This window comes from Toxotes jaculatrix, chromosome 5 (genome assembly GCF_017976425.1).
Source record: "Toxotes jaculatrix isolate fToxJac2 chromosome 5, fToxJac2.pri, whole genome shotgun sequence".
NCBI classification, from domain to species: domain Eukaryota; kingdom Metazoa; phylum Chordata; class Actinopteri; family Toxotidae; genus Toxotes; species Toxotes jaculatrix.
Window position 1 is genome coordinate 25,498,774 of NC_054398.1, and position 27,174 is coordinate 25,525,947.

Consider the following 27,174-nt stretch of genomic DNA (forward strand, 5'->3'; position numbering starts at 1 on the left):
ATGTGAGAGCGGCCGCAGCAGCCGCAGCGTGTTTTTGCTGGATGCAGTCAGACGGTCTGTCTGTGTTAAATTTCAGCTGGGGTGCAACGAACTAGAGTTTAACAGCTGGAAAAGAGGCAAAGTCAGATTAAGAAAAAATATATATCGGATTGTTGTTTTTTTTTTCCTGGGATTTTTTTGTTCTTAGAAATTAGAAGCGAAGAGAAAAATCCCAAGCGATCATTTCGAACTTGATGTGAAAGTCAAAAAGTCCCGCTTTTGTACAGACCAGTGGAATATGATTTGAACCAAGGGAACAGACACCACTGTTGTTCGCTAACAGGTGAGTTTATTATCTCAGATTTTCCTCATAGTTTCTTGACTTTTCTCTGTTTTCATTCAGCAGCTCTCTCGAACTGTTATTTTAATGCGTAAAACGCAGAGATGACTCTGAAACTCTTTGCTCTCTCCCTCCTCCTCCTCCTGCTCCTCCGGTTTTGGTATCTCAGCGTGTTTTGAAATGTTTTTTCTGGCTCCCAACACCGTTTTACCAACTTCCATTTGTGTTTTCTGAGACCTTTCGCCATGAGTCACTTTCCTCTTAAACTGAAAACATTTTCACTGTGTCCCGCCGCCTTTTGTCCTGTGACAGAACAGTCATGCTGTAAATTTAACGTGTTTGGTGCAGGTGCGCAATAATGTGCCCCCTATTATTCATAATTTTAGGCCAAAACAAGTCGGTTCTCATCTCACCGTCCCCTTCATGAAAAACTGCCTCTGATGCTGCGTAACTTTCTATAATGGAACCTTAAAGTGTGTTTTTGATTTTTAATTTGTACATCTTTTTAATCTTTACTTTGTACTGCATCACTATTATCCTCCAATAATAGTTGCCTCCAACTCTTCGATGATGTCTGTGGCTTATTAGAGATATTGCCTGCACCTGTTAGTGCTGTGTGTCTTTAAATCTTCCTCCTGAAATACTGTGGTTACAAAGACAAACTGAGCTTTCCCCTCAGACTTAGTGTGAAAAACAAACGAGCTGCAAACAGAGAGACTTCTGTCATAAATCAGTCAAAATGTGCACCCAGGGAATCACAGCGACTTTATGCATCACTGTGGGCATGATTATAAAAGCCAAGCCTACCATGCGGGATGTTACTGCCTTGTTTTGGTTTAGGTTTTATATCTGGGGATTGTGTTAAAACCACATTCAAATAGGGAGCATGCAAATACACATTTTGCAAATGCTTTGGTGTTGCTCTCCCTCCTTCCCTCTCCCGCACTGCACTAAAAGCATCTCCCAGTGGAATACCGTTTAGTCGCTGGGGTTATTTATCATTTCGCAGGATGGTCCCTCTTGCCTCCCCCCTCCCCCCCTTTGTTTTAATTGAGTTTATCTCTGTTCCCTTGGGCTTTTGCTGTCTAAACTTAGGCTCATGGTCGCGTCGCCCTGTAGAGCGAGCCGCTCTCTGAGTGAATCACTCCTTTGCCTTGCGCTGTGGTCACTTGGGAACAGAAACAAGTGAGCACCACAGAAGTGCTCACCCAAGTCTCACTGCTGGTTTTTCTAGGGTCAGTGGATTCAGAAGCAGAATCTTTGATGAATGAATAGGAGGCTGATATTAAAGCTGTGTGTCACCATAAAGCTTCGAGTCACTTCAGCATGACTGGTTTCACTGCTTGTGGTGAAGTGAGTAAACCCTGGTTTTACGCACTGATACAGTTCTGTTGATGAGTCTAAAAAGGGATTTTGATGCCCCTCTTGTTTCTCCTCAGAAGTCTCTATTCAGCACAGATTGTGCCTTTTTTCCACACAGTCACACTCCAGACAATTGAGGCCACCTATTCAGAGCTATCTATGATGAATGTTTTGAGGTCTTTGTGTTCCAGCTGGGATGTTTTACCAACTAATTTCTCATGTGTCTTATTTCTGGAACAGGATGAATCTCAATTTGCTTCATGCCGTCATGCTGCTGTGGGCCCTGTGCCCCAGTACGCGGGGCCAGTGTGATAAATCATCTGAGACCAACAAACTCAACCTCTCGGTCACCTACGAGCTCCCAACGTTTACTGCAGACTTCCCCATCCAGAACATGGTGACGCTGGATGGGATCATCTACGTTGGAGCTGTGAACCGGATCTATGCCCTGGCCCCAAACCTCACAAAGCTCTCAGAGTACCACACTGGGCCACTGCTTGCCAACGAGACGTGCGGCCAGAAACCGACGAACACAGGGCGCAACGGCAGGGTGGACAACCACAACATTGCCTTGGTGGTGGAAAACATTTACGACAAGGGGTTGTACAGCTGCGGCTCAGCAGACAATGGTGTTTGCCGCCGTCACGTCCTGGATGATGACATTAGCCCGAAAACAGTTGATGAACAGGTCTACTGCTTCGCTGACAAGGTGAGGCAAGGCAAGGGACAACCCAGCGACTCGGATGTTGTGGTCAGCCCTTCAGGCTCTCAGGTGCTCAATGTGGAGAGCAACATCATCAAGTTTTTTGTTGGGAACTCTGAGATCCCCAGTTTAGAAAACACATCAGGCAACGTGAGACATCCCCACACCATATCTCTGCGGAAGATGAAGACGAGCCAAAATGGCTTCACTTTCTTCTCCAACCATTCATACATGGACCTGATTCCATCTCTCCGTGGAAACTACTACCTGCGCTACGTTTACTCCTTCCACAGTGGACCTTTCACCTATTTCCTCACCGTGCAGCGGGTGAGCAGGGACTCTCAAGCTTACCACACCCGCATTGTTCGCATGTGCTCCTCAGACTCGGTAATCCGCCGCTATGTGGAGATGCCCCTCGAATGCATCAGCACCGATAAGAGGCGGCGGCGTTCGATGGAAGATGTGAAGGTATTCAACATCCTGCAGGCGGCCCACGTCACCAAGGTGGGCAGCGATGTTGAACTGCAAAAGCAGCTGAAGGTGGAAGAGGGCGACGACGTACTGTTTGCTGCCTTCGCACGGGGAAAGCCGAATTCTCCAGAGCCGACTCCTAACTCCGCCGTGTGCATCATGTCACTGAAACACATCAACCACATGTTCAAGATTTACATGCAGAGGTGCAGCACAGTAGACCCGTATCACTTCACTGGATCAGACAAGAAGTCCTGCTACAACGTGGTAAGAGCTGGGCGGGGGCTGGGGCGACTGTGCAGGGGTAGCCATTGTAGAGCTCTCGCTTTGCATCTGTTTTTTTGGAGGGAAATGCAAATGTTGCTCTTTGCTCAACTGTGGAAAAAAAAGCACATTTAAATTTTAAACCTACAGCTTTATTTAAGGACGGTGGAAAGAAGACATTTGTCCTGCGATTGTCTTGCACACAGTCCCTAATGGGGTATTTAAAATTAACACAGAAATGAATGAGCCCAAATTAAAGTGATTCACTAATATTTTTTTTTTTATGTTTGAGACTTAATAAACTGAAGTGGCTGCAGTTCTGTTCAGTGGCAACATCTACAATGGCTACTGCTGTATCCATATGTAATGTAAGATGCTTCTTATTACTCCACAAAGAGATGAACATTTTTTTGAGGTTAGTTCTAACCAAACGTGTTTGCAGCTGCACAAACATGCTTACCTGTAATGCATTTGACACAGTCCAAATTGGTGCTAAGACAACATAACAGTGTGCAGATCAGCAGCTCTGTTTGAGTATCATCATAGTTCAGTTTTTTCATGTCTTGTAGACACATGAAATCAGCCTCTATCAGTCATCTGTTGTATATGCATGACTTATTTTTTTTATCCTGAAGAGTTACAGGCTTCGGCTGTTTATCTGCTGCAGGCAGGTTGATTTGTTGGCTACAGAGACTCAGTAACTGGATGGTTCTCAGGTTCTGGCAGCCAGTGCTGTGTCCTTGTCTAAGTGTCCTTGAGCAGGACACTGAAGCATGACCTGCTCCTAACTTGTTCCCCTGACCTATGATCCCTCTAGTTAGGATCTTACATGCACGTCTGAAGGAACTTGGGAGTTCACTAAAACGTCTGTTTTTTATATTTTTCTTTTTAAATCTTTTATCACTGACTAGATGCACTGCAGTGTTAAGGACAAAATCTATCAGTGGACTTTTGTGGCACATTTTTCCTTCTTTTGGCTCAGTTGTCCAGCACATTGGAATTGAAATGAAACAGTGACTTTGATGAGGATGTGTCTGTCAAATTATAGCTGAAAATCAGCACTTTAACCCTGTAGTGATTGTTCCAGTTCACATTCATTGTACTGAAGCAGCAGCTGTGCTGCTGTGAGCCGGTTGTTACCTTTCCAGTACTCACTCCCCCTCCAATCCATCAACATTGACCCAGTCAATCGGCTGAATCACCTGATCAATAGTGACATGAAGTTAACTGCCGACCACCCTGCCAAAGGCTCTGTTGATATGTGTACTCGTGCTTCCCTCTGTGTGACTTCATCTTTACTTAACCTCAGCATCAGTCACTACATGTATATCACCAGTCAGGCAGTCAGTTACCTTAGATATAATATACACTGACAACTTCGTTGTCAAAGGGCAAGCACATACAGGAGTAAGGCTGGAGTTGTATGCAAACAGCCAGCACACTTCTGAGGAAGACTTCTGTGAAAACACTGGGGGGGGTATGCGTGCGTGCGAGCGTGTCTGTGTGTGTTTCCCAGTATTACTCTGCATTTTAAACTAGTGTAAACATCGCTGCATGTGCTTCCACAGTTGGAACTTTTATTGCTGTCATTAGCACGGCCATAACACTGTGGGTAGATAGCGTCTCAGATTGGTTGTTCCAGTAGTTTTGCATGTTTTATACTATTTATTACAAATTGTGTACACTTAACATCGACCATAGGTTTTCCTTCAGTTTTGTATGGTATGAAAATCATCCATTACTGTGAACATCAAGTTATTTTTACACTTTGGTTTTATTGCCTCTGTGAGTATCCTTGAAAAATTAGAAACATGTTGAATACTTTCACATAAATTATTTGCGAGGCCAGAGTTTTGAATGTTTTGAAACTTTACTTGTAAACGTGTCAGAAGTTTAAAGGCACAGGCTGCAGGTTAGCGACGGACATGCAGAGTGACGTGCGGTTAAGCTCTTAAAACCGATTCAAACCATCTTTGCAAATACATGCAAAAAAAAAACATGGTGGGTGGGTGTTTGGGTACTTCAGCGCAGCCCTGACAGCTATCAGCAGTGGAGATCCACAGGGGAAAGTGAGGAATGCTGGGAGCTGGGGGGTTCGGGGGCAGCACATATCTGACTCTCAGCGAGCCATGATGAATGGCTCGGGGATAACAGGGCATCAGCAGCTGGGCGGAAGATGATCCCACTGTGGCAGCCAACCACTCTGACGAGGCCTCCTCTTCACTCCCCTGGACCCCCACCTGTTACCAGCACCTGTGGGAAAGTGGAAGTCGCATCAGTAACAGCAAAGAGCTTTTTGATGGGTTGATGATGGGCTGAGGGATAATTTGAAATGATCTTTAATTGACTCTGTGATTTGATCATATCACGGTGTCATTTTACAAAACGCTTTGGTCTAAATTAGTGCCTGTTCACACAGTTATGCATTACTTGGAAAAACCTCTCTGATCTTCACACATTTCGGTGAAAAAAAATGTGCCTTTGTTTTTTTTGTCGCGCAGCATGAGGTAGAAAATAAGTTGGGAGAATCGTTCGGCATTTGAATACCACAGAACAAACCACAGACCTTCTGGCCTCAAGCGTCTTTGATGAACAGATGTGAAACGTTTCCTCTGATACAATGCTTAACAGCGAACAAATTTTGTGGTGTTTTGGAATGTGCGAAAGTCAGAACAGCCCTCTTTTGTAAACCGATAACTCACAGAGCCCGTTGAGCTACTGTGCACACGATCAAAGCATAAATCAACCTGCTTCCAATCAAACAACTAACGCCTCGTGCTTCTCTGGTTCCAAACAATTTAACAAGAGCTGTATCAAGTGATGTGCACTGAAAAAAAGCTTTCCATCACTTCCATTTCTTGACAGTGACGCTATGAAATCTGCTGTTTTGATCACTCTGAGTGAGAGTGTACTATTCCATTATTAGACATTCTTTCCTGTTGACTCACTTGATTACTGGGTCCATGTGAGGTATGACATCAGTTTTGCTGGAGGTGCAGGAGCATCTCTGCGCTGTATAATTATCACAGGAATATTTCTGTGTCTATCTCTGCGTAGTGCTCTACGCACTTTTGCAAACTTTTTGATCTAAAAGTTGATTTTAAAATTATGCTGACTCTATTCTTTCGCCGTTGCATGACTGTCCCCTCTTAGAGACTCTTTTTTGCTACCCTAAACTCAAACACAGACCCACTCAAAACCAGAACACCTGACTTTTTTTTTTCCCTCTGTGGGCATCAGCAGAGACGAATGACGCAAAAATCTGCTGTTTCCGTTCGTCCGTCTCCAAACACGCAGACGCAGCAGGTCAAGTGCTGAATCACTGCAGCCAAAAGCGCTTTTATCTCAGTGCAACTGGGAAACCGTTTTCCAATTAATCTTTTATTGCTGACAGTCTCACTTGTATCCTCAAAAATAAGCTGTAACGACAACAGACCATTGAACAACTGCCCATCTGAAGCTTGTGCTGTAAGAGCTGAATGATCTAATCATAGCACTGCTTAACAGATTTATGACTTGAATTCAGTGGCATATGGCAGGTAGACTCTGTGTTATCATGAGGTTTGAGAGAGATAAGTGGAGCCATAAATTCATAAAAGTTGTAAATGTTCAGAGGAGGCACACTCGAGCTCGCAGGAGGTTATTTCTGTCGTTTGCCCCACCAAACCGTGTATTTCTGGTGGAAAACTCCCAGTAGGGATCTGGATGAGGTTGAAAGCTCAGTGTAAGAGTATGTTTGAAGTTTTTAAGAGGTGGTTGTCATCTCACATGTGCCTCTTAACTCAGTTTAGGCAGCAGGATATGATAAATGCTGTAATGATGAGTGCCTCTCTTTTCGGCTGTCTACGTGATGGCACAAATCTGTTGTCCTTATTGTTTCTGCGGGACAGTTCTGTCTTCAGGCTGCTCTCAGTTACATGAAGAGCATGAAACTAAAGAAATAATTACAGTTCTTTGTGATGAGACGTTGAGCGTAACTACTGCTTACTGTGGTTTAGTAGATTCCTTTTTAATTACACTACTTTTCTGGCTGCAGTTTAAAACATTTTTCTAATAATGTTAATTTTGTATGAATCTGTATTTATAGTGGTACCTTTGCATGCCTAAGGAGCCAGTCTCATATTTCAACTCTCATTATTTCTGTTTGCTAAAACATAATCAGAATTGAGAGAAGATGTAATGTGATAAACAGGCGTTTTGTGTATTTCATTTGCTCTCTGCCAGCCACAGAAATGCACAGTTGTTAAAAACACTCTTTAAACTATTGATCTGACCTTCAGGATGTTCTGTTGCTTGATAGTATTGCTTAAAAAAAAAAAAAAAAAGACGATAGGCCATTTTCCTGGGTAATGTAGTGTGCAAAGCCACGGCAGGGATTTGGCGCATCCCCCAACACGCCTGCCATCTTTTCCCATAAGTCTATTGAGGGAGCAGGAACATTTGAGACTAAAAATAAAGAACAGCCACATTCGAGGTCAGAATTATCATCGGATTACCATTGATTCGAGAAAACGCACCAAATGCTGATTGCTTTTAAATTGAATCTTCGGCCTGATTGATTATAGCGCGTGTAATATAATTCCAGCTGGGAGACGCTTTTGACCGACAGTCATTTTAATTAGCCCGCCTGTTTTAATGAACAAGCTTTAAATCGCCGGCTTGAAAAAATGCCAAACAAGCAGCCAACAGAGGCCAGCTGATTTAATGTTACTCTGTTTAGGAATTCCTAATAATTGATGATGAAATAAAACAGATCGAGTTATGTGACTTCCAAGATCTTGTACATCAGCCACTGCCAGTCAGTTGTTTCATAACTGGAACAGATGAGGTTACATTTTATTTGCACATAATAAATTTGCATAGAGCAGTGAGTAAAAGAATGCAAACAATGGCATGCATCTCTACCAGCACTATCAACACTTTATACAGTGTTAATGACATGATGTGCAGCGTGCAGAGTTTAAAACATTCAAAAATTACCTAAATGTGTTAGCAGAATGTGAATAACAGTTTTGAAGTTAGATCAAAAGGTGTGTGTGTATATTGTGTTGCAGAGACGACTACTGAAGTTAGCATGCTAACCAGCTAGCCCTGGCCAGTCCCGACGTCTAATAATACTTTGCCATAGTGAGTCAGTGTAGCGTCCAGTCTGCCCTCAGTCCGACATGAGATGATGAAGAAGTAGCGGTGCCCGGAGGACATGTTCTGACCCTGTCTTGTGCACGCAACAATGGCTGAAGCTCTTGGCAAGTTACCATTATAACCATCACCACCACCAAGTGTTCCCATCAAGAATCCAGTGTTCAGGGATAGAGAAAAGACATGTTTGAAACACAAACAAAACAAGAGCTGAAACTGGCGTTGCTTTCCGCTGCTGGAGATGGCTCTTTTTCGAATAAAGGAATAACGCCTGATGCTGAACTCTCACCGTTTCTTCTGGACTGGTAAGTAAACAGTTGTTAAAGCAACTATAGGCCAGGCAGCTGTACCAAATATTTGCATAGCACCTTTAAACAACGATGCCAATGGTTGTATCAGGAAATTTGTAATAGCCACAGCAGGTGCAGTGTGGAATTGTGTGCAAATACTGTCTGTAAAACCATCCACCCTTGTTGTTCTCTGAGTTTTATCCCCTTTTTTCCTATTAAAAGACATTTTGTAGCATTTTTCCTCTTTTAAAGGGTCTGAGGACGGAGAGTGTAGATTATAAAACCCTCTGAGCCAAAAAAAAAAAGAGAGCCAATGGAAAATTGCCAGGTTGTTTACTGAAGACTTAATACTTCGATTCCCAAAAGACTTCTGTCTCAAAAGTAAGGACTTAATTCTTGATTGCTGCGAGACTTGGCTAACGTGAGACTTGACTCTTTTAAATTGCCGGCTATGTTGCAAACAACACTGTAAGCATGCAGTAGATGGCTTTTAATGGTCAGCAGTCAGGTTTTTCTGTGTTAGATTTCTGTGACAAACTAAATGTTTTCACAGTACTTATCCAGAATCCATATTCAAAAAATACCACATAGGAACTAACTGTCTTGTCTTCAGTCTCGGTCCATCTGCTTCTTATCTATGTTTCACTGTGAACTTTAACATGACACTGTCATGTGAGATGTATTATTTGGTTTCTGAAATGTGTATATGAGCTTTGCATCGGTTGCCTTGCAGCTACTGTAAAACACTGTAAACATGCATGTGTCAGAGCTTTAAAACCAACATCTCCACCTGTGATAATCGATGTCCTGTAATAACAGTAATTACTGATCCATCAATCATCAGTTAAAGTGGCCCTGATGTTTTGTGCATTTGTTGTAGTTTTCCACTCTGAGACAACAGATTAGACAATAGATGGACTTAATACTGTCAGGCTCTCAGTTGTGCTGCTGATTCAGTGGGTTCTGCCGCCCATGTCACGGTTTTGATCCCTACATGCCCGAGCCTGCTCATGCCATCACTTAGCTGGTATTTGTTTGCTTGAACTCTCCCTCTGTGTGAACCAGATGTACAGAGCGGTACAGTGCGTCGGCTTTACTGGGGCTGGAACGTGTAACATATTTACCATCAGCTAAAAGTAGTTTTCTACACTTAAGTCTTTTTTTTAAGATGCTGCCAAGGATTTATAACACCCTGGAGAAAATGTCTAAGATGAATAATGAGGTGTCATTCTTATGTCACCGCTTTGTAGCTTTTTGCATAATGTTTTGATGCCGTGGCCTTCTTAAGGTCTGGAAATCTGCATCATATATCTTACATTAGGTATGATGAGATGAGATGAGAGAGAACTTACATGATAAAATACAGTATATAAACATTTACCACTCTTGGCTGCCAGAAAATGCCTCACCATTCAGTGCAAGCTACTGTTTTCTTAGCAAGCTATGGTGGATTTAGCTTGCAAACTATTTTCCATTTCACTTTCAGGACAGACAGACAGGTAGTAGTTGCCACATTTACTGAACAGGCAGAAGCAGCAACAGCAGAATTACAGTATTGAGAACCACAATTACAGCTTTAAAAAATTATAGTACATAACACAATCCCAAGAGTTACACAAAATTTGTTGCATATGATTTTTTTTTTCAGAAACATCTCAAATAGCTTAGAAATATGAATCTTGATCTAAAGAACTTTGTTTTTGACTGGTACAGTAAGAGTCCCTGATTTCCTGATTAGTTATCTATCAGGCACTGTTGTTGCATGCATTTTTTTTTTTTTTTTTTATCTTTAACCCTATCTATGTCAATGCCAGCGTCATGCTACACAGGAAGAGACTGATCCCTGCTATATAGCTGGATGAAAATAAAAATTTCGAACATTAGCATCGTGGCACCTCTGCCCTTTGCAGGGTTTTCTTTTTCCACAGATGTCACAGATTCTGTAACACATGCCCAAACCTGTCCATGCCATTTCTTAGCTGGGTGCAGAACCCAGTGGTGCTCTGAGCAGGCGGGCGGGTCTTAAGCTGTGTACAGAAATGAACAAAAGAATGAAAATACTGCATCCTTGTCCTGTCCTGTCGCTCTCATGTTACTCTTCATAAGTCTCGGTTTTGAAAAACAACACTGCATGTGTGTTTGTGAAAAGACTGAGATTAAATCTGTTATGGTTCAGTAACCTGTATTATCTATCACACACATTTAAGACTGATCTTCACATGTGCATATGAAGACGGAGGTACATACGCAGGAGAGTTGGACAGATTGTTGATGGACCGAGTTTTATGGAGCTTTTTGTGTCAGATGAGTTGATTAATTCAACCCTAAATCTGTAAAAACAAAATTGAAACAGTCAATGGAATAGTCCATCAAGAGAAAATTAATCAGCAACTATTTTGATAGTTAATCAAGAATGTCAAAAAGTCACTGGATCCAGTTTCTCAAATGTTAATGGTTTCTAATTTTCTTAGTCTTTCATGATATTCAACAAAACATTAAATGTCAAAGGTGTGTAACTGCTGAAGAAAACCACCGGGGGAACTGTGATCTGACAATTTATGGACTAAACAATTAATCAGGAAAATAATCAACAGGGAATCAGTGATGAAAATCATCATTAGTTGCAGCCCTAAAATGTTGCATGTTAAGTTAAGGTTTTATTGTTGAAAAACTAAATTAAATATTAAACTTAAAACTGATCACTTCTTTGCTACGATCATCTATATGGGCGAGTGAAAAACAATGTTCAGGCTCATGGAAGCTGCTGTTCACATATGATAACATCATGGAAAACATTCTCTGTGCCCTGACCCAGCACACTCTGCCTGCCCACATGGCGATGTGTTTTCGGTGCAAGCTGCCAGCTGTGGGCTCTCCACCCCTCCACCCCTCCACCCCCTAGGTGGGCCGTTGCGTCACCTGGCAGCCGTGTCCAGGCAGGTCCCTCTGCGTGAGGAGAGGGTTGGTCAGCAACCACATCCAGTTACATAGCACATTAAGAAAACATGGACTGTATCTCATGCCATTGTATTATAAAGCTTACCATTCAAACAACCTTACCGGGAAGTTATGCCAAACGTGTAACCGCAGATTGATTTGTGCTGCAGTGGTTCATTAGGATCACCTTACACACTAACAGATTTCCTAATTCTTTGATCGTAGGTGATAACGCTGTCATGCAAAGACTACTGCAACATGATTTCACCATCACCAGTCCACCACAGCAGTATCAGGGCAGTTGTCTGCAGGTATTTCCTGGTGATTTTCTGCATTATTTTACATTCGCTCAAGGTTCGTGTTTAGTTTTGAATCTCAGTTAATCATTAACCCAGGAGTCTGGTTTCTTGTTTTGCTGGAAGGATGGCAGTGTGTGCAAATCCTTTTGCATGCAGGCTTTTGTATGCACATCTTATCTTTGTTCCCTAGATAAAGAGCAGAGTAGTAAATATGCAAACCGTCAGTGCCTGCAAGCTGTCTTCCAATAAGCAGGGTGGGAAATTACCAACAGCCAACATCAGCCAAATACTGTTAAATTTAGTCCAGGGCTGATAAGATTTTTAACAACCATCATTTGTTGTTTTTTCCTTTCTGTTCCCTTCTCGTTTGTCACTTGTTCATCTTCTAAAATGTGAGATTTTCCTGCGTTCATCTTTCTTATATCATTTAAAACAGGATATCTTTGCAGTATTAGTGGGATAAACCAAGCCAAATTCAACATTTATCTGACAATTTATAGATTCATTCATTAATGATTTATAAAAACAAATCAGTTTCAACTCCTGAAAAACTGAAAACTTTAAAAGACATCTGGTGAATTTTGAAACCTATCCTTCGCCGTTGCTGGCTGAGGGACAAAATACTTTGTTTCCAGCCGATTACACAAAGTGCCTTGGTGATCGTTGCGGCCGGGTCATGTCATCTTTCTGTTTTGGCACTGTCTTGCAAATGAGATACTTTCCTTACATACCATGCTCCTGACAGACTCATCTCTGATTTGATTTCTTAAATGCTTTCCTTACCAGCGCAGAGGCACTTGCAAGCAGTGCCAGAGGCCATTCATGATACACTTGTTTAGTGTCAAATATGGAGGAGCTTTGCTCCACTGAGCTTATGAGTCAAGGCCCCCAAGCTATTTCCTAATCAGCGGCATGCCTCCTACTCTTCTATTTCACCACATGGTGATATCCTGCTCTCTACTGAAACGAGGCGTGTGCATGCTTATCTGTCAGCCCCCATGCTCTAAATGAAGGACCAAAAGCAATCTCCTTTTCTCCTGCTGCTGTCCCGAGGAGTGGCCTCACCTCGACCCCGGATCACTCTCATTTCCTTGGCTCTGGATCCTTCAAGCTTTGTCGTAGGGTCTCAGTCTGGCTCTTTGAAACTCTCATAATCACAAACTTCACTAGAGCAGCAAATGATTCCAGCAGGCTACAGACGCTAGGAAGACCGAAATGAAGGCTCACTTCAGTTTCATATTTCTCAGACTTTAGGACCTATAGTAGTGAGTGCATAAAAAAGGCAACTGCATTAAGACCTGATCCAAAGTGTTTTGAGAAAGGAGGCAGTGGTCTGACCAGCAGAAGCAGCTTCTTTCTGAAGAACACCTTGGCATGTGGGCAGGATGAGCAGGGGCTTAAACCACCACCCCTGCAGTTTACGTATAGAAAACAACAGACAATGGCATTTTTCAATGATCCGTACACCATATTTAATTCCATTCAATTTGCAGAAATTTGCCCACCTCTACAAGTAAAGGAGAAAATTTTAGATACAACAAAGGAGAAAGGTTTTTTGACATTTGGGCAAACTGACCCTTTAATTCTCTTTTGCTGTACTAAATTTCCTGTATGCCCTACACCTCTATCAACTATTTCAACAGGCTCCCTGTTTACACAGATAACCAATGAAGTGGCCCACATTTCTAACCAAATGGAAGTGGACACCATGTCATTCCAGTGGAAGGTCTCATCTCAAATAAGGACTAACCCCCCCCCTCAAATTCCATTCAACCAGTAATCCCCAGACAATGCAAGGAAAGGATTGTGTCTGAATGTGTACTCACCTCCTCATCTCTGTGTCCACACACTTGTTTGGCTTTTACCACCCTGCCGTGCTCCAAAACAATGCACCACAAACAGGGAAGGTATCTAGTCAGTCCCTGGGACACCGCAGATATCATCTGCAGGCTTTGATCTTAAACTCCTCATTAGTGATCCTTGCTTGAATCATGCTGCAGAGAGGAAGGCAAGCTCACACCTGAGAGGGCTGAGTCGTTTTTCTCGGAACTAAATGGTGTGTTTTACGGTAAAAAGCCTGATTTTGTCAGCAGCTGGACTCTGCCAAGGTTTTGAGTGTTTTGGTTTAAAAACTGAGAAGAGTCTTAAAATTATCTTTAAGAAAAGGAATTTCCCGTATGAGTTTTTGGCTATTTTTAGTTTTATGGGAATACAGAATTGTTGTTTTTTTGTTTGCAAAGGTGACTAAATCGCTGTTTGTATTGTTTGGGGTGAAGTCTGATTACCACTTTGCTTTCAAGTCAAGAAACCATTGCTATTGCATCATGTACCTTCCAGCCTGCACATTTTTTAAAGGAAAACATGGAACCGAGCCCTCAACATTAAGTCAGTGCACTGAGATCCTCCAGTCCTGAGCATTAAAAACTCTGGCTTCAGGCCTGGTGGCTCAGTAAGTGAGCGCAAGCAGATGCAGCAAAATTATTCAGAGCTCGATCCCTGAAGATCTTTGATATATGTGTATAAGTGTGTGAGAGGTTGAGCAATACTGCGAAGCCAAACTTCCAGGGGTTTTACAAGTGTGAAAAAGTAGCACAGTGATGCATTGTTGCACTCATGGTCAGTTTTCTGAGGACAGAAGCGATGCCGATTTGTCTGTAGTTTGCTTTGCCATGCAGTGCAGAGACCGGAGCACACAAATGGCTGCCACCTGCAAACTGTCACGACATGCAGTGAAATATTTTATGGTGACTTCACAAAGATCCCCCTCTGTAAAAAAAAAAAAAAAAAAAAAAAAAAGCCACGTCTGAAGTTTTTTTCATGATGTTTTGGCTGTTTTGTGTTTCCATGGGACTTTGTGATTATTTTTAGCTTTGTTGGTTTCTATGGAAAGCTGCTGGAATTATTACATTTGCTTCTCTGTGTCACTTGGTTGAACAGGGACACATATGAAAGGACACGCAGCTGAGCAATAAAAAGTACGTGCCCTGTGAAGAAAATTTTCTTCCAAGCCGCCACATTTCAGATTCCTCTTGCGCTGTCGCCGGCACTCTGCAGTCGTATTTGTTTGGCTTTCTTCATCTGGCTCTGATCTGAGCTCGACTTTCTGCCTTCACGACGCCTGCCAGTGAACTCATCTCATCCAAGACAGAGCTGAGATGAGGAGGCCCGCGTGTTCAGACCTTATGTTGACCCTCAGTTGATAAGCTGCCTTGCCGCTGAAGCACAGGCCAGAGCTGTTACAACCTGAGGTTATCTGGCTGCTCCTCAACTGCTGCTGTTTCGCTGCAGCTCTCCAGCTGCTGTTTCCCCTGCCTTACCTCATGTATGAGCAAGGCCCCCGCAGTTCAATCCGTCTCCAAGAGAGACAATTGCCTCTCAGGTCTGAAAAAAAAGAGAAGCAGAAAGAGCCACTTATAGTCATGAGTCTTCTGTGCTTTAAATGGCAGCAAGGAGGCCTGTGGAGCTGTTTTTGGCAATTTCTTCTCACAGTGAAATCTTCACTGTGGAGATTCTGCCAAGTGTCTGCATCGGTGGATGGATTTGATTATTCCAGACTGCTAGGAAGCAGGAATTCTGGGGAAAAAAAAAGATTTGGCCGAATAACTTTGAAAAATGTCAGTTTATATCTTTTTAGAACTTCTGTGCTTATCCCTGCTTCATCGTAGTCCTCGGCACAAAGGGTCAGTTAGTTTGACATATTCAGTGAAGCTGCTTTAGCTTTGTACGGCAGAACAGCTGTACTTTTAACCCCACCCACCCACCCAGATGTAGTAATCAGTGGGAGAGTATAACGCTAATGCTAATAAAATCATACATTCAGATGATTGGTGCTAACTCTCCGTAGCAGCCTCAACACTAAATCACCCTCCCCCTTTACGTTCAAGCGTTTCTGTAATTAAGAGCACATGTAGGAATGGCAGCTGCTTTGGTAAATACGACCGATCGCTCCACTTCGCTGTCACTTTGGTGATTAATCAGACGTCAGAAAGACATTAATGCTCTAAAATATTGTCCTGGGTGAATAATACGCAGACCGAAAAAGCAAAGCATGATGTGGCGCTCATTTGCACCCCGAAAATTACCCTGTGTCATTACTCATTTAGTTGCAGTGCTGTCGGAAAGTCTTAGGATGGGGTGTTCAGGGTCGTCCACATCCATATTCGTCTACATTATAGTTGTAGCCCCTTTACCCTCAGGGACTATATATTGAAAGCACTGCAGTGCTAACACCATTCATCTGATGAGGAATGTAAACTCCCTCAAATTAGGTTTAGATTCACTCAAATGATCAAAAACATTCTCACGTACATACAGTGGTATCTATCCATGCAGATACTTTTAGTTTTATTTGTCCGATTTCTGTCTCCACCCCAGCACGATGGAGGTGAACAGAGTTTCGTCTGTGGTGCTCACACTACTGAATTTTTTTTTTCTTTTGTAAAAAAAATAAAAATCAACAGCAACATGTCTTTGGAACGACTGTCTCCCAGGAAGTTTTCCTTACGAAATCACCTCACAGTGAGGACGGTGGTTATTCAGAGGAACAAGGACACATTTCTGGTTTCGAAAGCTGTGAGAAACATTTGTGTGAAAGCTTTGTTCAAAAAAAAAAACAAAATAGCACCCATCTGCAGTTTATTAGGGTGAAGGCAGAAATCTCAAAACCTGGAGATATTGAACCATAACTAACTGCATGGTTAGATGCCACTGTCATAAGAGAGTATGAGCTTTTGTGGATGCACTGGCCTCTTAAAGCTAAAATCCAGTACTTAGACAAAGCCATGGTTTAAGTTTGAATCTAATCTGCTCAGCAAAAGAGATGAATAACAATTCTGTAAGGTTGTAGGCTTTTGAAGGCACTGATTTGTGTGTGTGTGTGTGTGTGTGTGCGCGTGCTCTTCTTATCAAACTGTTGCCACTAGCTTGCCAAGATATGTCGAAAAACACTTTCTTTCAGGTAGTGGGAAGACCTATCGTGTGTATGCGTGTGTGTCTGTGAGTGTGTTATAATATCTAAATGTTTGACTTACATAATTGCAGCCTTACCTTTATTTCAGTAATGATACCCCTCACCTCCCAGAAGCTGCCCACAAAAGTGCTGACACAAAAACAGCTACAATCCCGGCTCACTTACATTCACTTTACATTCACTCACTTACATTACATTACATTCATAGCCTCTAAGAACGACCACGAGGGTCCACGCCACAGATGTCACAAATATCAGCACGACCTCAGCGCTTAAACAAACAGAAGTGGTGGAGAAAACGAGTCCAGGAGGAATGTTTTACTGTGTGTTTCACGTCGAAAGTACAAGCCAAGCACGACAGGCCTGGGTTTATATGGTGGAATGTATCTCATGTGTCTGGAGCTTTTATGAAACACCTAGGATGAGAGCTGCATGGATGTAACCTAATATCAATCATCAGTGGAGGAGTCATCCATCTGTTATGTAAATGCCACAGAAAGTGGCAAAACTGTCCATGTAAAAAAAAAAAAAAAAATTCTCATAGTCTCATTATGTTTAAATGTTAGAATGTATGAAGGAGTTAACCTGTGTGATTACCTTTGATCTACTGACTGTAACTTTAGCTGCTGTGTCAGTCTGACCGAAATGTGGATTTGCAGGGCAACTCTGGAAAGCTCATCTGAAGAATGTGCTGTTGCCATTTATGTGAAGTGGAATCAAAGAGGTTCTCAGACGGCAGAAATAGTGTCTTTTGGCCCCTGATCACCAAACTCAGCAGTCCATCATTCTTGCCCTTGTTTTGAATCACATAAATCCCCAATCTCTGAGAAGAAGAGGAGAAAATATGTTGATACACGCAGAAAAAGAAGTTGCTGTGTCAAGCAGAGATGAAAAATCATCCCTAAACGCCTTCTCTGAGATTATATTTTAGTCTCTTATTGGAGGCAGAGGAGACAGAGGACACGGGATCATCATTCAACCAGCCAGGTTTCATACAGTTAAGGTGATTTATTGGTGCTGAGAGGCTGCGAGCTGCATTGTTCCTTTGTGGGAGAAGCTTGGAGAACACACATACACACCAGGTTATTTAACAGTTAGAATGGACTGTGTGTGTTTGCAAGGAAATAGGGGAAAAAAAAGAGAGGAAGGTGTTTAGTCATGAGAAGAATTGAAGGGGTTGAGGAGAATAGATGTGGAAAAGGGCAAAATTTAACTCAGAACTGGTTGGAGGAAAGAGGGGGAGACAGAGTGGGTTAAGATTCTCTATTTCCATTTTCATGAAACACTCAGATCTTATTTACATTAACTGGGCTGAACAAGAGAATATCCTCCTCTCGCCAGTGCTGCTCGGGAGGAACAGAGGTTTGATCAGAAAGAGACTTTGCAAAGGAAGTGATGCGTTGAATGCATTAGAAAGATAAGGAAAAGAGCCACGCCAAGATCTGTGAGCTATTTGGGATGGTGGAGGATTATGGGAAGTGCATCATCATGGCTGACAAAATAAGATTAAGCAGTTAAAGGATGTTCCCACTTCTTCCCTGGGAAAGACTTTCCCAACACAGGCCCAAAGATTTTCATGGAATTAGCATGAACTCTGAAATGCAAATTACATGTTGTGAGTATGAATAATGTAAAGACCACATTCCTTCACAGGAAAAGGATGTAATATCTCATTAAAGACACCATCATTTTCTCTGTGTAGAAAGGTCAACTGATGGTTAAGGATGAGCAGCTTGAATGTCTTTGGTTAAGAGAGTACCCCAGCAATTTAGTGTTGTACTTCTTAAGTCTATAAGGAGATGAAAAAAAGTCCAAATCAATGTAGCAGAGGGTGAAATATTCCTTATTTTTAGTTCCTAGTACAACTGATCATCCAAATTCACTGGGTTATTCAACTTCCCATAGGAAGTGAAGGATCAGTGAAGGTAGATAGTGTGCACATTGAACAATACTTGGGTACAGGTGCAGGACAAAATCAAAGTATGTGAAAAAACGTGGATGCTTGCCTGGCGATGGCCTTATATTTAATGTAACTTCTTGGGAGCTTTCAAAGTTCAGTCTGCAGAGTCCTTCTTCTTTTATTTAGCTGTGCTTGTGTTTATCTCACCATACATGCACAGAGCAAAGACCTTTCAGTAGTTGCTCCTTGCAGCCTCAGATGCTGACAGATGACCGTTGTGGAATTTGGTGATGGATGCATGAAGGATGTCTTTCGGAAACCAGTGATTTTAGAAACCTCAGCCTCAGAAAGTGACAGCATGATGACTGTCATTATCAGAACAGGGTCTATTTTGGAAAACATTCATGAACGCTAAATGACTAAATCAATCCACTGTCGCGTTTCTTCGGCCTCCCAGAGTGTCCATTATTTGTGGATACAATAATCTGTAAACTGCGAAGCATCAAAGGAAACAGTGAGTTAACTGAATGTCATTATAAAACGTCTCTCAATCTGTGAGCCTGAAAAAAAAAAGCACAGGTTTTGTTTTTGAATGCTGTCGTTTTTTGTTTGTTTTTGCAAAAGCTGGATGTCCAATTTTAGAATCAAACGTGTCAAAGGAGTCTGAAATAGTTTCCAAAACTATGTCAGTGGAAAATTTCCACTGTGCTGTCTGCACTCTTTATCTATCACACCCAAACCTGTGATTATAAAAACAAGGATTAAATAGTTATAAATCAGTATTATCTGGAACAGGATGTCTAAATTGACTAAAATCTCCACATTATTCCCCCCACTCTTCTGTTGGACCTGTTTATGTGTGAGGCCATTTTCTGCCTGTGGCTGTGCCCACCTCAGGGCCCCACTGTAAACAAAGTTGTAGTCCTGCCTGGCGTCTGGTGGGCCACTCGAGGGCGAGGCCAGCTGCACTGTAAGCGCCAGGGCCTGTCTTCGCCTGATTGTCAGCTTGTCTCACTCCTTTAACTGTCCCTGACACCCTGACAGTCCCCTACAGCAACACACACACACATGCAAGTACACATTAACACATGACTGCATGTGCTTGGTGCAGCCAGCCACCTGTGTACTTAGAGACACACACACACGCACTCTTCACGGTTATTACAGCTACTGAGAGTCAGGTTGCAGAGTAACGTGCACCCTGAGCCCAGGTGGAGTACTGTAATGTGTGTTGTAACATTACTGCAACAATAACCCCCCCCCCAGCACATGCACACACACACAAGCATGGACTCATGTGCATTTCACATTCCTTTGCATTTCACTTTCTCTAAAAAATGCATTTCCACACACCCTGACGACAACCGAACCTCTCCTCTGTCTGGAGCTCACAATTGCACAAGCGATCCGGAGGTCAAAGGTCTGTTATTCCAGCGAGAGAGCCAGCTGAGCGGCCGGCAACCAGATAGACTCCACGGGTTTGTACATGTGTGCAAGCCTGCTAACTCAGGCTAAGCCTCTGCAACACGATGTGTATTTTTGTACATTAGCAAGAGTGCCTTTACTCTATTTTTGCCCAGCAATGACAGTGTTTGTATCCAAATCCTCTTCTGCCAGTAACCCAGTCCATGGTTTATAATTCAGGCATTAGAGTGTCTATTCACACAAGACCCAGGGGCCACAGCGAGAGTATGAAAACGACATTAAGCCACGCAGATCACCTTTCACCCCCTCTTGACTTTCCTGAGCAGTGCTGCAGGCTTTGGGAGATCCACGACACCGAAATCCTATCGCCACGCCGTTGTTTTGGGGACAAAAGCTGCTGGTTAAGTATGGGGCAAATGGTGTACAGTAACTGCCCCACGGTGCCTGTTTTAGGGCTGAGAGACACGTTCACAAAATGGCTTGAAAGATGTAGAACATGAGGAGCACTTGCGAACACCGTAAATCTTCCAGAAGATTCATGTAAGAGAAAAAATTTACTCTAAGTTCATCTTAAACTTCGAATCAGTATTATTAAGATATTTAATGGGTTTAATCAGTAATAATAAAATCAGTAATAATAAACTGGCACGACATGCTTGCTCATTTTGGTGTTGTTGGTAAAACTGCAGGCGAAAAGATGCTGTGACATCTGTCAGAACTGGACGGCATTTCATTGAAAAGGTGACAGGATTGTAAGTATTAGCCTTTTGATGATTGTGTAATAGGTTCTACGGGATCTTGGATCTTTTTGAAGAGATCAAAACTGCCTTGTTTGCTTCCAAGTACAACTCAGATTAGCAATGCCTAACCATACCCCCCAGCATTTTGACCTTTTGGAACTCCTGTAGCTCGTACTCTGTTTGAGAAACTCCTGCCAGTGTTCTGCAATCACCATCACAGGGTTTTTAAGGTCAGTAAAAGAAATGGAGTTTGCTTTGCTCTTTGCCAGAAATTGTTGTATTTCTTGTCTGCTTAGCATGAAAGCTTATTGTGAAAATCCTGCATTTCTGTATGGTAATGGGCAAAAATAAGTGGTTGTGTCAGTTCTGTGGTTGTCCATAAAGGCTGGTCATAAATTATATATAATTCATCTGTATTTAAAAATATATATTTAAGGTCTGAAGTCAGTCTTTCTTTCTTGAGGAACCTGTTTGCCTCCATGACAGTGTCAGTGTGACGTCCTCTAAAACTCTCTGTCTCCGTGCCAAGAAAGAGCCAAGGATAACAGCAGCCGAGCTTCAAACGAAGCTCGTCAAAACAACCTTTCCACTGTCCAATTTCATCGCCTTGATCCTCACGAATACCTCAGCAGAGGCGGAGGAATGCCCCCAAGACCTTTTCAGTTCTCCCTCCCATCGGCCTGCTCCGCTTCAACAAACACCCCAAAGTCCTGTTTGTTTGCTCTGAAAATAATCAGCCCCAGGACTGTTTTTTGAGCCGCGTGGCATAATCTCTGCAGTTATGATGTCTCAATCTGCTCTAGTCTTTAGTTTGTTTGGCATTTTGGCAGATTCCCATGTTTTTCATATGTGCTCAGTTCTAGCTCTTCTGAAAGTGCCAACAGGTGATATGATGGATCATATTTGACACTGAATTGGTGGGTAACGGTAGCTATTTACACACAAACATACACATATTCACACATCAGAGGCAGCCTGTCCATCATGTTTGAAGAAGAAGAGATGTTTCTTCTGCCTCAAACCCTCATCTCTTCCTACGTGTCCTTATCTTTGTCCAATTCCAAATCAGTTTCAGTCACAAACTGTCATTCTTTATCCGGTTTGAACTATTTCTCCTCTCTTTGACATTGAGTAATTCAGTGCAGATCAGCTGGCTTCACCACCTCCCAGCTGTGTGTTTGGCAAAAAAAACCCTCCAACTTTTCTGCCAGCTTTCAATTTCCTCCACATTTTCCCTGCGTTTGACTTCACCATTGTCTCTCTGACTACAGATCTGGCCTTGAGGACATTTAATTTAACCAAGGTTCGTTGCTGCATGCTTGTCAGTTAGCCAGCTTTCTCTGCCTTCCTCGGCTTTCCTCTTCGTGCGGGCCTCTTTGTCTCAGCTATGTTACGTCACCAAGAAAGAAACTTCCCTGATTTATTGCTCCACCATTGTTCTCCTCATCTTCAAAGCTCGCCTTTGAGATCTACACTAAGCAAATGATGCAGCATGCTTCACACAAACCACAAATGATGGCCTTCTGACCCAGGCAGTTCTTTAGGTAGAGGCAGAGAGAGATCATGAGTCTGTGAGTGATTAAAACCGACTTTGTTTGATGCAGTAAGATCCTTTTTACCCTCTTATTCACAACAAAAGGTCATAACTACGATCACGAACGTCTCTGTGGGGGAAAACAAGACGTCTTCAGGGTTATGTGTTTCCTGCTAAAACTGTGCACTGGTTGTCATAATCATTCAGCCTGCATTCACCTCACTTGTTGTGACTCCACTGAAGAGGTCATCATCCTCTGAAGCTGAGAAAACAACAGAAAGCTCAGGTCTGGTCAAGCAGCCAGGTCAAGGACCTTAAGAGCCACAAGAGGCCCGCCACCCTCTGGGTCATTAATAATTAATGAAACCTGAGGCCAGGACAGGCCATGACTAAACACAAAAAGAGCCAGAGTGTTGAGAGGGCAGGGCTGGGCAGTAAGTGGGGACAAAGGAGGGGGGGGTGGTGTTATTGATAGAGAAAAGGCGCTGAATCCAGCTCTGGCTACAGTCTGTGCTTTCACTGTATGCTCCAAAGGCTCCAGACACAACAATCTGCACAACCCAGCGACATTTGAACACCAAAGAGGCGAGCTGGAGTGACAGTCTTCGGTTTTATGCTCAAGAGTGGAGATGGAAGTAGAGAAAGAAAGGGCAGAGTGGATAAAAGGAGGAAAAAGAGGGGTTCGCCCAGTTGGAGAGAGAAAAAATGAGTTCATGGAATGAAAACCAGCATGAAAGTCTCCTCGCTGTTTCCCATGAAATCCTGCCATCCACAAACTTCTATTCAACAAAGCGTGCACTTGCCCTAGAGGTACTATCACGCCGAGACCTCCATTACGAGCACGGTCTGATGAAAGAGGAGCTAAGGGGGGCTTAGGAGGTTTGGCTCTTAACCCTCTCCCATTGGGCCAGATATGAAAGAAGATAGTTCAACATGATATTATATAACGAGTACTTTTTAGGGGAGCAGTGAGTTTGGACAAAGTGACCCAGTCTTGCTGATGAATCCCAGAAAGTACAGTGTGTTATCTAATTTTTGTGGCAATCAGCAGTCCTCCCTGCTCGCCCCAGATTCTTATTCTTATGCAAGTTTATTCATTTGAAGTACATTTCTCCTACAGGACATTTCTTGGCTGCTGCTTGTGTCATATTGCTATCATGCCCATATATACAAACAATAGCACTCTCTTAACTTGTTTCTCTCACCGTATGTTTTGTTGTTCTAATTTTCTCTGCCTGATGCCTGTGTGGGTTTTTTTTGCAGAGTTCATCCGACGACTGCGACCCGCACGAGGGAATCCACGAAGGCAAAGAGGGCAAGTACCGCCTGCAGGTGACCCAGTTTGTCCAAAGGTTGGAGTACTGGCACAAAGATTTGACGAACACCTTGGTGACCTCTATCACCGTGGTGCCAGTCCATGGCCGTGCAGTGGCGTACCTGGGCACTGCCGATGGACGCCACATACAGGTAAATAAGTTACTTTATACTGTAATTTTTTTTTTTTTTTTACATGAATCACCTTTAAAAGACTGGAAGGAACTTAATTTGCATGTAAAATAGTAGCAGTTAGGCATAAACAGAGACCCTGAGGCTACAGTGACCAGTGCAGTTTCCCTCTGTCATTGTTCATGTAAATGTGGCAGGATGTTGGTACGTGAGGAGTGAAAGCGCACTGCTGGAGACACAACACAGAGTCAGCTGCAGGTGCCTCTGCTAGAATCGAGTTGGGGGGAAATTATGAGCAAGCACTGAGACCTTTCTGTTTGCACAGTTTGCTTTCCTTTGACCTCTGTTCAGTGAGCTGCCAAAAAGCACACGTTCCAGTCTGCCATCTGAGCAAACACAGTCCATTTTGCTTATCAATGTACAAGCCAACAGTGGATTCCACCTTCCTGATCGTTTGTTAGCAGCTTTTGTTGTCTCATGCGTGACCTGTCACTTCTGCTTCTTCAGTTTTAGGGGATTTATGTCAGGGGATAACTTGAATTACTGAAGGACAATGACTAGACTTTTGTTGGCACTTCTCAGGGGGTATTAATTAAATGGTCCACATGCATATAAATTTACTATAATCCAGAACTATAGTTTAAGAACTTAAACTATAATCCAGAGCACCTCAACTAGAATGAATATGCAGGTGTTTGTCATGGCATCTTCAGTCTCTTTCATCTCTTTAATCTATATATATGGGCTACACTTAGACCATCTGCCATTTCTCTTCCCCCTCCTGTAAAGCTTATGGGCTTTACATCATAATATGCATCTTTGAGCACTGGCCTTGATTATAAGTAATTTTTTAATTGCACCGCTTACATAAAAACCTAGTGTCTGAAGCTTTTAATTTGAAGTTTTTCCTAAGAGTGTCAGAGAGTCTCTTGTAGCTCAGACAAGTTGTTTACAACCGTCTTTTAAACATAGTCATTTAAATACTTTTGAAACAAAGCTTGTGAGTAATTTGAATATCTAAAAAAAAAAAAACATTCTCTTTTCAACCAAATTTAGCTTGGGTTAGTGTCTAGACATGAAAATCACCCAGCGTTAAGTGAGAATATGTTTTTTTCCTGGCACATGAAATAAGTTTGTAGCTTTTAGTGCCAGTGCACCTGCAGTTCAAATAAGGGTTTGGCCTGTTCTAGGTCCATTAGTTGCATTAAGTTGTTTTGAAGAGTCATACAAGTGCTGATCATCAGAGTAGAATATAGTTTTTTGGCATTCAGCTTAATTAACTCAGTATGACTAGCCTGCGTAGCTGCATCTCAGACTATGACTCACTGCAGTCACTTTCCCTCCCTTTTCATGTGGCCTTTTGTGCCTCCACTCTACCAGTGTGGCTGCATGCAGCGGCTGCAGCTGCAGAGTAAAGTGCAGCAAATGAAGTTGCATTGGTGCAACGGTTCGGTGCTGCAGGAAAAAAAAAAAAAAAAGATGGTGAATGGAATAAAACACGTAAAGTAAAAGCTGAATTACCTCACGTGTTTTTGAAACACAAGAATGAAAAGACATGCTTGAAAAAAAAAACAAGAGAGATGTGGAAAAAGGGGCCGACAGCTGCACAGAGATGGAGGGAGGGAGGGTGGAGATGGTGGTAGTGGGGTGCGAGGGGGCTTACAAGCTGAACGGCACGTTAATGGTGAACGGCGTGCTTCGCTGACACGTTCCCTCGCACGGCATTTTCTACTCGCTGAGCGTCTCGTGCAGCTGTTGCTGTGTGTTTCTCTACCATCAACCCCCTCTCACCTCCCACCCCCCCCCCCCCCCCCCCCCCCTTCAGTTCCTTTTTGTTTTTTGTGGTTGGCTGAAGTTTATAGTTTTAGCTGAAGGGTTTTAGAAGGCCTAAAGAGGAGACCAGCTGTCCTGCACTGTAGAACTCTCTACTTCATCAAGTGATTATGTCCTAAAAATCTTTTTTTATTTTTTTATTTGTTTTCTTAAAAGACTTTTGTTTGGTTAAAATTGTCTAAGAACAGTCCTTGAATCTTGTCCTAGGATCGATTTTAGAAAATATACATGTTGAATTCCATTGGAGAAAAGAAATTAATTTTACTGCTCCACTGCACTGGCAGGTTTTTTCACTTGTGTTAAGAAAGTAAATCTTAATAAAGGCAAAAAGGATAAGAGGGACATTTTTACTCTTGATTGCATGACAAAGAGAGGGAGACATCAAAACCAACAAGGAAGGAGGGAATGAGACAAAAGAAGAAATCGCTTTACAAGAGATAAAAAAAAAATCAAGGGAAAGCAAAAGAATTTTACTGAGGAAGAGAAAGGACTGAAATTCAAAAGACAAGTATTGGAAAGATGGTAAAGGACCTGGAGGGGAAAAGTGAACAGTCTTCTTGTCTTCTCCAAGAGACAGTAAATATAGTTTGTGTGGTGAAATCGTCAATGATAGTACAAGTTTTAAATATGCCCCCATCTTAGCCAAACTTTTGAAGAGAAAATGAAGGTGACCTGTGAGAATATTACAGTAATTGCCTATTGAAGAAAATTCATCACAGACTTCCTGGTTCGACTTTCACTAGTTTACTTCCCAGAATGCAGTACTTACTTATCACTTATCACTGATTGAATATCCTTTAGCTGATAGAAATATCAGCTAAAGATTATGGAAATCAAAGGTATCCGGGTGTGTCTGCAATGTCCTGTTCACTTTCCCTGCTCGGCCAATTGAACTGACGACCCTCCGGCCACCTGCTCTCTCAGTCCAAAGCCGAGCAGCAACAAGAATCTGTGAGAGATGGTCGTCTTTGCTTTGGCAGGTCAATTCATTGTTAGTGCGATAAAAAGCCTGTCAACTTTTCATGTATTCCAGTTTCCTGGTCGCTCCCAGTGGACAAGGCAAGAGGGAACATGGAATAGAGGCAGTGAAAGAAAAAGAGCGCTGTTCCCCTCCATGGACTCCATTCTGGCTCAGGAAGTGTTTCCCTCGGCTTCAGTTGGGCCACTGTGGGAATAACACAGTGGCCGTGTTTATAGGCCAAACTTCCCCCCCGCCTGCTTAATACAATAAGCTGTAATTTACACCGCTATTACCTCCAGAGAGATGCCTGTTGTATGGCCTCGTCCCCAGAGGAAAGCCACCAATTATACTCGCTGTTACAAAGCTAACGTTGATCATGAGGCTCAAACAGTGGGAGGCATGACGCTGGAAAACAAGGCATTTCTGAGGGTGAGGCGAGGGCGAGCGGCGCATCGGCCAACCAACAAAATCACATTTAAAAGTTACAATGCAGAGGGTTTTAGGTATTTACTGCACGCTCTGACGCACGCCAGCTTACAATAAGCGGACGGGAAAAAAATGCATTGTATAGTGTTTTGTCAA

General features: G+C 42.7%; 1 protein-coding gene across 1 annotated transcript in view; it reads left to right on the top strand.

Moving 5' to 3' along the window:
- Nucleotides 1-27,174, top strand: part of met (MET proto-oncogene, receptor tyrosine kinase) — a 62,173-nt gene continuing 34,999 nt past the window's right edge. Inside the window, exons 1-3 of the mRNA XM_041038212.1 lie at nt 1-322; nt 1,922-3,122; nt 23,616-23,819. Coding sequence (XP_040894146.1) covers nt 1,923-3,122; nt 23,616-23,819 — 1,404 coding nt within the window. The 5' untranslated portion in view covers nt 1-322; nt 1,922. The remainder of the gene's footprint in view (nt 323-1,921; nt 3,123-23,615; nt 23,820-27,174) is intronic.